This window comes from Antennarius striatus, chromosome 8, assembly GCF_040054535.1.
Source record: "Antennarius striatus isolate MH-2024 chromosome 8, ASM4005453v1, whole genome shotgun sequence".
Taxonomy (NCBI): domain Eukaryota; kingdom Metazoa; phylum Chordata; class Actinopteri; order Lophiiformes; family Antennariidae; genus Antennarius; species Antennarius striatus.
In genome coordinates, this window is record NC_090783.1 from 16,800,673 (window position 1) to 16,813,408 (window position 12,736).

General features: G+C 42.6%; 1 protein-coding gene across 2 annotated transcripts in view; it reads right to left on the reverse strand.

Moving 5' to 3' along the window:
• Positions 1-12,736, reverse strand: part of LOC137599807 (potassium voltage-gated channel subfamily KQT member 5-like) — a 60,006-nt gene that overhangs the window by 16,339 nt on the left and 30,931 nt on the right. For both annotated transcript variants that reach the window (XM_068320969.1, XM_068320968.1), the window contains exons 2-3: positions 4,986-5,076; positions 3,545-3,671 (exon numbers count right to left, since the gene is read on the reverse strand). In XM_068320969.1, coding sequence (XP_068177070.1) covers positions 3,545-3,671; positions 4,986-5,076 — 218 coding nt within the window. The remainder of the gene's footprint in view (positions 1-3,544; positions 3,672-4,985; positions 5,077-12,736) is intronic.

Here is a 12,736-nt window from a genome sequence, read left to right on the forward strand (position 1 = left end):
GTTTAGAATTTCAGTAGTGACCATCGTAACTCGGTACAAATGATTTTTCTATGGTTGCTACAATGCTGACTCAAACGGAGGGGGAGAAGATCGCGGCAGATTAACAGAGCGTTTCTTAACAGAGGAGGATAAAGAAAGATGACTAACCTTCTAGGGGATAAATGTATCTTCAGGAATAAACATTGAATAAAAAAAAAAAGTTGGGGACATAATTGTCAATGCAAATTTAAAAAAATGATTGTTGTAATGCTCACTTTAGAAAAAAAAATTTTTTTTGCCCTCTTTTCTCATGCAGTTTGCTTTGTTTTCACCTGTTCTTTTCTGTCCTGTAAAGGAGGTCAGATTTAGTTGATAAGAGCAGCAGCAGCAACGGGCTTGTATGGAACGAGAATACTTTTATGTTTTCAAGAAACGTATGAACAAACCAGGAATCTTATTCCATTTCCAGGAGGAAAGAAATCCGCTTCTAAACTGCTGCAGGAGTTCTTTCAAAAAATAAATACATCAATAAAAGAATTCAACCCCCACTTTTAACCTACCCCTCTAAACACAGGAATTGGGTCTCTAACATCACATTTTATGAAGACAGTTGAATGGATGCCACCGACATTCTAAACCGGGTTACTGCATGTGCTTCAAACCTGACCGATGGATACACAAACAAGAGACACAACAGGAGGAACACAGTGCACACAGTCAGATCTGACCCTGTTCAGACCAAGTTCAAGCAAAAACCACAGCGATTCAGAAACAACCTTCTTCCCGTTTCTCCTTCACTGTCACAGCTTTCCGTAACAGTCAACTTGTCCCGCCAGCAATTTAAATACTGGGTTTGGATTCTGGTAAAATACTTTTAATTGACAAGGAGACATGCAGGTTTGTACATTCGAGAGCAGCTGCTCGTCCAGGTCAGCCACCAGATGAAACGCTTCCCTGGAGTATTTATTTCAGCCTTTACAAAAGATTTTCTGTATTATAGAAGCAATGTTTTCATCGAGACAGGGCTGCTGACCTACCGTTGGGAGACTGAAAATATGAAAAGTCAGTAGCAACATCATAAAAAATACATAAATGACACCCACAAGATGAGATGATGGTCTCCAGGGCACCAGAGGAGCTATAACACTTGTTCTTGGCAAAAAAAAGAAAGAAAATTTCCTGGAGGACAGCTGTTTTTTTTTTTTTTTAATTCTCCAACTCTCCCACCGCCCATTCAAGTTCCCATTCAGCCAATTGTCTCATGCCAATCGCTGCCAGAGGAGTGGAGTGTTTCATCGCTCTGAATGACATTTCCACGGCTCCACAGTCACCTTGTGGCCTACTTTACACCTCTCCAACCGGTGCTTTGCATTGCAAATAGTGAAGAGAGACTCGTGTGCAGCTGTTCTCACAAGGAAACCAATGTCATGGATCTCCCGATGCGCATCCGCGAGAGGATGTTGATTCCAGAGGTAGTTCGGAACGCTGGTGGCTGACCTCTCTGAGCGGTTTACCACTTAAGCTGCTGCTTCTATGCGTCTCCACCTGACAATAACAGCATGTACAGGAAAGACTGCATCCCATGACAAGGGCATCGTTTAAAAACAGCAGCTCTTTAAGACGGAATGTTTATAACCATGAAATAAGATACTAAGAGTACTACAGATACTATAGAGTACTACAGATGCAGTATTTGCTTTGAGGATGTCCTTTGTCCTGGAAAGGAGAGGAATGAAGGTTAGCCGCAGTAAGACAGAGTACATGTGTGAATGAGAGGGACCCAAGTGGAAGAGTGAAGTTAGAGGGAGAAGAGATCAAGAAGGTGGAGGATTTTAAGTACTTAGAGTCAACAGTCCAGGGCAATGGAGAGTGTGGAAAAGAGGTGAAGAAGCGTGTACAGACAGGATGGAAAGGGTGGAGAAAAGTGTCAGGTTTGATGTGTGATAGAAGAGTTTCAGCTAAAATGAAAGGAAAGGTGTACAAAACTGTGGTGAGACCAGCGATGTTGTTTGGTCTAGAGACAGTGTCACTGAAGAAAAGACAGGAGACAGAGCTGGAGGTAGCAGAGATGAAGATGCTGAGGTTCTCTCTGGGAGTGACCAGGATGGATAGGATCAGGAATGAGTACATCAGAGGGACAGCACATGTTAGAGGTTTTGGAGACAAAGTCAGAGAGGCCAGACTGAGATGGTTTGGACATGTCCAGAGGAGAGTTAATATATATAGAAGGATGCTGAGTTTTGAACTGCCAGGCAGGAGGCCTAGAGGAAGACTAAAGAGGAGGTTTATGGATGTAGTGAAAGAGGACCTGAAGGTAGTTGGTGTGAGAGAAGAGGATGCAGAAGACAGGGTTAGATGGAGGCAATTGATTCGTTGTGGCGACCCCTGAAGGGAAAAGCCAAAAAGAAAAGAAGAAGAAGTTTATAACCATGAAATGGAGATTCCAGGGATTTTCATGACCTGAAGATACAATTTGTTGAAGTCTGACCAAACTCCCATCAGCGTGTAACACTGACAGATGGAGAAGATAAATACGTTGGAAGCCAATTTTGGGAAATTAACTCTTCTAATCTCCGGACGCACTAAAATCAATGGATTTTCATGGCAGCTGTTGCAATGATTTCCCGAGCCACCTCCCAGCATGCAGCACGCCGCCATCATTTATCATAGACCTATCAGCAGCAGAAGTCAGTCATTCAAGTTGTTAGTGGATGCTTTTCTCTCTCAGCTCTCAGGGAGTGTCGTCACTGGAGAACTGGGTCCTAGTGGGCTTTGATTAAATGAGTGCACAAAATCAACATCAACCACTCAAGGTGAAATTGGTTCCAGAAATTTCTGAATCCGAAACAAGGCTTCAGTGACTCTGCTAAAGTATTGATCTCACCATTCAATAAGGTAGAAAAGCTGGTTTATTTTCGATATACTGAGACTGGTAGAGATTTAGGCTGCATTGGTTTAAACTGAGATGGTAACAACAACGTGGGAATAATCTGTGTGTTCCATGAGAGAAAAACCATTTAAACCAGTGTTTCAATTTTTTTTGCAACACGAGCTAACGTCAGACAATTTTTACACGGACCGGCCTTTAAGATGTGGCAGATAAATACAACAAAATAAAATGATACGAGCAGCAGAAAAACTGGTCTTTTGCTGGATTTTTCCTTTCTGGTTGGTTGGTCGGGAGTTTCAACTTGGTGGTAATGTATTCTGTGTTAGCAGCCAGAGTGGCCCCTTTAAGAAGTTAGTCATGTGACCGATTCAAGCATCTAGACAAGCATCAAGAATGAGAATCCAGCAATCTTCTAAAACATTGGTCTGAATCGGATCACAAATAAACGTGAAATAATTCTGCATCGTTTCTGTGCGGCCCGGTACCGACTGTCCCATGGCCCGGTACAGGTCCACTGTCTGGGGGTGGGGGACCACTGCTTAAGAATATATTGATAATATGCATTTCTTGTACCCAAAATTGATATTCAGCATTTTTCTGACACATTAAATACAAGTACGTGCAGCATCTGAGGAATGCAGTTACCGTCCCGGTGGATGTTCCATCACTGCTCACCTATGACACAGAAAGGCTTCCTGGCAAAGCGGAGTCTTCCCTGCCATCCTCTGTAGCGACAGCAGCATCCCGCCGACCAGATGCGGATGATGTACTCCAACCCGAACACCACAATCATCACAAACTCCTGTCCGAGGAGACACAAAAGCCATTCGTGTCTAAATGCACATTACTCATTGCTTGTTGGTGTCATCTTCACAAACATTTGTGCAGCTTCTCATTAGAATGAAGACAGGCTGATAAAGTACAGATGATCTTAACTTCCACTGGATAACGCCGATGTCACATTGAGTTATATTTGCTGATATGGTTCTGACCTAAGAAAGGAGGTAAACAGGAACCCCCCACCCCACCCCCATTCAGAACAGAACAAGCGTCACTGACAACAAAAGGCTTTATTACCTAAGGCACAACATGAAAAGGGGGGAGCTGGGGTGGAGGTCGGTTGCCAAACTATTTGCAGAGGAAGCAGAAGGGGGAGACGGGCTAAAGCAGCTTAAATAATGGACCCTGCATTGAATTGCCAACTGGATGCGGAGAATGGAATCAGCTGAGCCACCAGCTGATTTTGAGGTATCTTAAGACTTAGCTGAGGTCAGTTGATACAGCTGAGAATGACAGCAGAGCTACACTTCCTGAACTACCACACTGCTGCATTTACTGCTAAACGGGTAATCTGTTACAGTAAATGCAGGACTGGATTAAAAACAGCAGCCCGTCCTCTGTTGGAGACTAACTTTCTACAGGCCTCGTGCTCAGTCGGTACTTCACATCCTTCCTCTAAATTGTTAATTTACATTACTTCATTTTCTAAAATCAATACACGCTCTAGGCAGCTTTCTACTTGTCATTGGAGTTTGGGTTTGAGAATCTGAGAGGACACCCAGAGGTTCAATTCCCAACCTCCCCTATGGAGGTTTAGGGTTAGACTTTACAGAATAATCTGAGTAAAACTAATATAAAACAGTGGTTTGGATCATTTCCAGTTTATGGACAACGAACTTGCTAACATGAACCCATAACGCTGGGCTGGAGATCACTACTCGAAGCCAGGGGTAACATAAGGGTGGACCACGGTCTACAGATGGACAGACGGGCGGAAAAACAGGTGGACAGAAAGACATTCACAGATTTTATATACTGTGCACATAGATATCAGACATCAAGGCAGTGAGGCAGACGGACACAGACCAACAAACTAATAGAAAACAAGATTTCAGAGAATACAAGTCAGAAGGACAGACCAACAGAAGGACGTCAAGACATGCAGGGAGACAGGCAGCAGACAGAGCAGTCAGAAAGACAGATCAACCAACAGACAGACAGGCATTTAGACAGACCTACTGACTACAACAATATGGACATGTATACATACAGGTAGACAGACAGGCAGACAGATATCAGGACAGACAGCCAGACGAGTGGTTTTCCAGCATCTCACCAGGATTAGGAGACAGTAGGAGGAGAAGTCCTGATGTGTTGGGATGGTGGAGAACACAGAGAGGACCAGACAGCTGAAAACCAAAATGAACCTAAATGGAAAAAACAGAAGAACAAAAAGGAGAAAATCATAAACACAACAGCCACACACAGTTGGACAAAATGACATCAATGGATTCCACTTTAAAACCACAGATGTCCTGCTGATCACAGAAATGTACATTACATCTGAATTGTCCATCGTTATTTCCTCCGAGACAAACTCTTGAACCCATCCTGGCACCGCAGCAGCCAGAACCAGAGCAGCCTGGCAGAACCATCACGGAACTTATTCCTTCTTTGTAATGGACCGTAAGTTTGACAATTATTCAATTTCCTGAGATATCACGTTAATCATGCTTGTTTGCGGAAGATGATTTGTGAGAAACGAGAAGTAAAAACTGCGGCCATTGGAAAACGAGCAACATCTAAACACGACCACACTCCGACTGTCGCCGCCTCCGCCAGGAAAACCGAGGCTTCTGTCTTCATAAACATAACATGCTTTTTATCCATCAGATACGTCTTCCAAAAACATTTGTTTCAGGAAAGCTGAGCACGGGGACTGAGTTACAGTGGCTTTTGATGCTAAATGATGCTAACATATGTGTTTTATCATCTGAGATTTCCTCTTAAACCCGCTGCAGGAAGACCAGAAGACGCAGGATTAAGTCAAGCGCAGGATTACGTTAAGCTTTTTTCACTCATGTCCTGCTCCATGTTTGGACGTCTTTCTCTAAAATGAAAATTTAATTTGCGAGAAAAACTTTTACTTCCATCGGTGACACTTCAGGCAGGTGTGAATAGCTTTTTTGCACTAAAGCAGATGCTAGCTATGGCAGTAAAGGTGAATGCGAAAAAATACAATCAGGATTGTAAAACTGAGTTGAAGCTCTCAGTAGAGCCGAGGATTCAGGTGATTAATCTACCAGCGATCCTCAGACGTCACTGCTGACACTTTTGAACATGCATCTCCTTAATCGCTGCCGTTTTCCTCAATCATTAGAGCAGTTATTTGAATCTTGAAACGCAATTTACTTCCACTTGTCATCTTTGGCGATATTGCATCGGCTCTTGCCACAAAAAAATCCTCTGTTTGCACAGATGTAGTGAAACAGACTCGGGACAGCTGAAATGACTTCAGACTAACACAGAGTGGAGAGAAAGTGTCGAGCTTGAAATTGCTTGAAATTGGGAGCCCATCGGTTGTGGCTGTGTGAAAACGGTGGGTGTGCAGATCGGGCCAGAGGAGAATTGTGCGATTGTGACCCCTGTTTGACATCCAGAGAGCCAATATGGAGGTCAAACTTTTCCACAGCCACAAGGATGGTTATATCATTACTCCTCAGCTACTCCATTCTCCTGCTGCTCCGTCACATGGCTCAGAGAACTGCAAGAGGTTTAAGCTGAAATAAAACATGAAGGCTCAAAACATTTGAGGTTTGCTCTGTTGACATTTCCAAAGATTTGAATAATGTGATTTTGATTGGAGGAAAACATCTTGTGACAAGCATTGTGGTGTTGTCAGTTGAAAGGCGAGCTCCTTGTTACCGGCACACCTACGCCTCAAACACTTAAAAGGTTGTCAGACGGAAAATTACAGAGTGACAATCAACTCCCTTCATCCATGGCCTAACTCGTGTTTCCATCTTGAATATATTTACTTTAAATGGGAGTAGAGGACTACAGACGAGCACCCTCCTGGTTTCATTAAGCTCTCAGCAGATTTCCCCAATTAATGCCGTGGCGTGTTCGCCGCCGGCCTCGGTTCCTGTTCGTCATGACGCCCTGAGCTCATGGGCAGCAGAATGAATCTGAAGGGCCTGGACCTGCACACTTTGGTCCTTCCACCCACTCACCCAATCACCACTGAATGAGTGCTCGGTGCTGCCTTCATTTGCATAATTGAATTGATTTGTTTGGAAAATAAGGTGCAACAGACTGCCAACTGCAACCAGTGGATAAATTGGATGGATGGCAGCTAAGGACGCAGAGGGCTTCAGATGTCCTGGGCCTCCATCCTCATCTCTGGAGAAGAAGGTGAAACCAAAAAAGTGGTTCTTCAGCCACTGAAGGTCTCAACCTCATTGCATCCCCAAAGGGTCACCTCATGAATGACATCAGTTGTGGAAAGCTTTTGCTTTAATGTGATTAAAAAACTAAATAAATCCTTCAGTTTAGAGCTCAGTAAGCAAAGGTGAACAGCAGTTCACCACCTTCTCAAATGTCAGTTGGGGCTGCAGACAGTAAAAACTGGCTGCTTGTTAAATAAAGCCGAGCTGGGGAACGTGGGGAAGGTGTGTGTTAAATGAAAGTGAGCTTTGTGTTATCATCAATAACTTAAAGAGGAGGCAAAGATATCAAGTGAACCCTGAAGTCGAACAAAGGGTTTGACTGAGGTCACCCAGAGGTCGAGCTGGGCAGCCTCTCAGATATTTGAACAAAGTCAGGGAACAATCGGCAACATTTTTGATCTGCAGAGCTTCTGTCATGTCAAATTTATGTTCCTGTAAGAATCCATTAAACTTTAATTTGTGTGATTTTCAAGTTTTAGATTTAGTGCTTTTGAGTTGCCCAAAAAATACAAAGTACAAGCATAAAAACCCAGGATATCAGGATGGATGTAAAATGTCCAACATTAAAAATGTTGATAGATGAATGATGTCCACTGGGCTGTCACATTCTATGCTGGGATCGGATGCCAATCGCACCCCTTTCTCACGGTTGGTGTTTTTCGACAAAATCATCACTATCCATAAAGACAACACAATTACCCACTGTCGAGTCTGTGCGCCTCTTTTCATGGCAACTGTGACCCAGACACACAGCTAATGACCTCTGGCCTTCCTGTGAGGCCACACAGTTACATGATTCCACACACAGACTGCCATGAATGTATTTATGTTCAAGTAGATCAAGTGGGGATTATTAATCTATCAGTTATTTAATTCACATTAATCTTTGGCAATGTTGGTACAAATAGGCCACGTGGGACAATTTCCATTTGACTACTGATGCAGCGAGAGGTTGGAAGGAGGAGCGGTGCAGTAAGGGCAGAATTTAAAAAGGGATCACATATCTGAACACAGGCAATGCACCCTGGAAATGATGTACACCTTGGCTGACCTCTCACATCCCTACACAGTCAATACACCTGAGGTAGTAAGATGACAATCAGGTGGAAAAAGCCGCAAGAGTTCATGGTGTAAATCACCGTTTATCATCTATCACCATCTCCGACAGTTAACCGGCACTTCCTGCTTTAGTACTTTTAAGGTTATAAATTAGGGGCAGAACATAGAGTTAATGAAAAATCGTGCGTTAGGACGAGATTGCAAGAAGATTAATCTTCACTTATGGTTCACATTGGTCCTGCTATATTGATCTGTCATTTGAAGTGACGTCATTTGAAGTGACATCATTATAGAAAAAAATTGAATAAATGGTTACATTTATCCAGTGATGTGTATTATAAAGTTATTTTATTTTTTAACGACACCAATTTTAGGTTATTTTTACTCAATCGCTGAATTTTCATATTTACCGCTGAAATACTGAGAAGAGACCTGCGGTGAGGCACCAGCCAGCCGAGCCTCACCATGGATTAATCAATGGCTTGGCTAGCTGTGCTGGTATGCCATACAGTCAGACCGTAATGCTATCTCTCTATATGTCCCTATTAAAATGTTCAAACACACTTGCTCTGTGAACTAAATTTCCATAATTTTGCTAATTTATATAATGTACAGTGTTTTTTATAAACAACTGCATGTGTTTAACGTCTTTCTTGAGTTGAGCGGTCCTGAAACAGCTGTGAAAAGGCACAAGTGAGGCCCGCAGTTCTCATGCCTCATGGTAGGGGGCGCTGGTGATCCCAGGGATTTGGCCGAGGAGTCTAGTAAACTACAGTCTCTAGTCAGTGCGTCAAATACAGCCAGCAAAAATGGAGGTTTGCATTTCTCAACTCAAAATTTTTTCGATGCTTTTGTTCAGAAGGAGCTGCGCCTGTACTTCATTTATAAGTAACACATAAAACTTGTAGGTAACAACTTCTGCTATGAGACTAAAAATAACCCACTCACTGCTACTTATTCAATAGTGAATAAGCTACACTGTAGGTTAGTATGTGTGTAAACATCTTCATCTGATCATGATAAAGTCAGTGTCTCACCAGCCATGAACCTCACTGCACGTCACTGGTCATTTGCAAGCCTATTGATCCCATACCGTAGTCTCTGCAGCTCATTTGTGAGGTGTATAGTACAGCGGCATCCTGCCTTTCACAGTCTATTATTAGCGATTATTTCTATTTGTCGACATGCTCCATCCACTGAAGGGTCAATACTTGGGCCGTCAGGTTCTGCCCCAAACCTTCCTCCACTCACCCTCTAGGCAAACAAGTAAAAAAGGGGCACCTGGCAAGGCAATAATGAGGCACCCAGATAAAGGTTCCCTGAGGTTTGGGAATGGCAGAGGCCCACAGAGCTCTCGTTGTCACACCGTCATGAAAGACAGATGGAGTGGGGTGAAGAATCCTCTTTGACTCGCCCCAAAGATTTTGGAAAAGCAACACCTTTAAAGAAAAGACATCTCCTGTGCAGCCGCTGGAACCACCACACCCGCTGCAGAGAGATAAACAAACCTGTATATGTGGAATCTGAATCAGCAGATGGAGAAAATACAGTTAGACGAAAACCTAAAAACAGGGGAGCAGTGCTGAGATAAAGAGTTTCAGCAGAAGTGGCCAACGCTTTAATGAATGTCGGCATCAGGACAAACGGACTTTGTGCTTCTAACTCCAGGGCTTTAAAATAAATCCAAACCCTTTTCAGAAAATGGGTTTGGATTTAGGTACACATCGTTACAAGACCAGCTAAGCCTAACGCTGTAATGCATCCAACTCCATGCAGTCTGAACTTGGGTGAGGTTTGGTATCACAATGGACTTCCTGGATTTTTATCTAGTCACTTTCTTTGCTTTACTGGTACACAATATATATATATATATATATATATATATATATATATATATATATATATATATATATATAAAACAGAAAAAAATAGCTTAAAAGTGTTGGATGATCTCACAATGTTAAAATAATCAAAGGTGGAAGGCAATGATGGAAAAACTGACCAGACAGATCTGTTGAGTAAATCTAGTGTCAGTGTGACTCACCAAATAATCCTTTTCAGGATCTACTATCATATGTTGGCAAGTATTAATTTTTATCCAGTAAATGATTCAGATGAGGTTTGAATATGTTTGCATGACACAGTTTGGACTTTGTCACTTTTTCATTGGGGCTCGGAAGGTCTGACCAAAAATTGCGACAAGCTAAAGTCATACACATCTTGATAAATCATAAAATTACATCCTTACAGAATGATTGCTTTTGGATGGGTCGAGGTTTAGAACCAGGATGTTTTTCATTTTCGAATAAATTCAGATTCCATTTGTTTTTACTTCGGTTATAAGATACAGACGATGAAAATAAAGCATGCAATTTAAATCCTTTTGAGCTTGGTGGTCAAAATGGTGCCTTCGGGTAGATGACTCATCCACTCCTGTGCCCTTATATTGAACACAACAGTGCAAATAAAGTGTATGCATAAAATAACCTTGCAAACCACAGCATATCAAATACCTCAACGGGTTTAGTGTCAGTATGTTCATTTTAGCATTAACACATCCAGAGGCATAAAGCAGATTGGGGACCAACTGGATAGCTGAATATCTCCAGATCCACCACAAGGTCAACCTGTGATACCCACAGGATGCCTGGAGCAAGGCCACGAATGCAAGACAAGCAGGAGAACTCAAAGCCAAAGATAAACGGATGGTGAGCACCCGGGGAGGCAGATACCATCATGGGATTGAAGTGTGATTGTGATGAATGACCCCCCCATGACATGAAAAACGACCTGCAGGAGTGTAATTAAGATTTGAAATCCAAATAGATTCCGTGACTCCAAAACTGTCCAGGTCTCATATATGATGTAAAAAGGAAACCGCCATCTCTGATTAACCATCAGCATGGATCATCCATAACCTTTAAGGAACATGTCACTTCTGCATATAGCTCATTAAAATCATTTGAATAATATGGATTTCTTTGTGTTTATCCGCAAAGTGAAGAAAATTGTAATATTTCTGAAACCATTCTACACAGGGCAGCTTGTTTCCCTCCAGTATCGCCTTAACTCATGCAGTGCTGATCTGCCAGAGGCTGATATCATTTGGTTTTCTGCACACTGTCTCACTGAAGCAGCTCGATAGCTGTCGAGTCTCTGATTAGGTAATGGTTGCAGAGACAGACACAAAGAGATAGAAAAAACAGCAGTCAGTTTTTACCACATTGAGAACCCAAATGTTATTACATAAGCTTGAGATACCATTTATAACCATGGTTGTGTTAGTGAGTTACCAAGATATGGAGTTATTGCTGTTCAGTTAATGCCTACATTTACAAAGTAATGCAAAAACCATAGAGTTTGGCAGAAAACAAGGACGTGTGATGGTGACAAAGTGGCAGACATGATGAGGATAGCTTCAGTGGAAAGATCAGTGCATTTATAGCCCCCCTTCTGTTTTGTGTTGCCATGCAGTTTCCTAGATGAAGATGCCAACTTCTACCCCTAGTAATGTTGTTTAGAGGGACAAGTCAAAGTCAGGGGCGCTGGAGAATGAGGTTTAGGGTTAAAAAGGAGGACCTGGGCCCATCATTCAGCCTCAGGTGGAAGGTTTCCCCCAGTAAGAACAGAGTATCACCATTCATAAGGTTTAGAGCACATTTCTATCTCGTGTATCACTGATGTCATGACAGGGATGAGTAGTGATGGATATCTGTCTAACTGCTCCTCAGCTGACAGTAGATATCGATTGCTACGGAAAAACAGCGAAGCCCTGATTGCCTTTCACTGCTGATGGGAAAACCATTTCGTGCGGAGTCTAGTGGAAAAGCACTGCACTTCCTGTTCAGTCAGTGGCGAACGGCAAATTCTTCGGCGCTCCCTCCGCATCTGTTAAGCCATCTATCGTTCTGTCATTGCAAAATGGGTACGCTTAAGATGCATTCAACTGAGACGGCTGATAGCGTATTTTGTGGAAAAGAAAATGGAGAAGCCAGATAATGTCACTTTTTTTCTGGAAAAATATTGATTACTTGACGGGTCAATGTTATTTGAACTCCAAGCCACCACTGTGCAACACAGAAATCACACCTTCGATACAGAAAGCCAAAAGCACATGAAGAGCCACTCTGAAAATTCAGAATGGAAGAAAAACGTTTTCGTGAAAGGTTGCAAGGCAGATGTTTCACTGAGCATTATTTCAATACAAGCGCCATTCACAGAGTCAGGAAGATGAAACACACAGGCAGGAACCAGTCGGCTGACAGAAAAGATAATAACTTCATATTAACTTCCAACCCAGCTCAAACTGCCGCTGAGACACGAAATCTATGCACAAGTTGGAAATTATGAGAAGTTCTGTTTAAAGGGTGTGGGGAGGATGAGGTCGGAGATGGAAGAATTTTCCATCCATTAGTGGCATAGCATGAGATATGCACATAATTCTACTTTCCACATCTTCACCCAGTTAATCGCATCATAATTGAGCGAGCTCTGGCTGGTTGTTTCACGTCAGCAAGGAGTAACTGAGGTCCATCATTTACACTCACACACACACACACACACACACACACACACACTT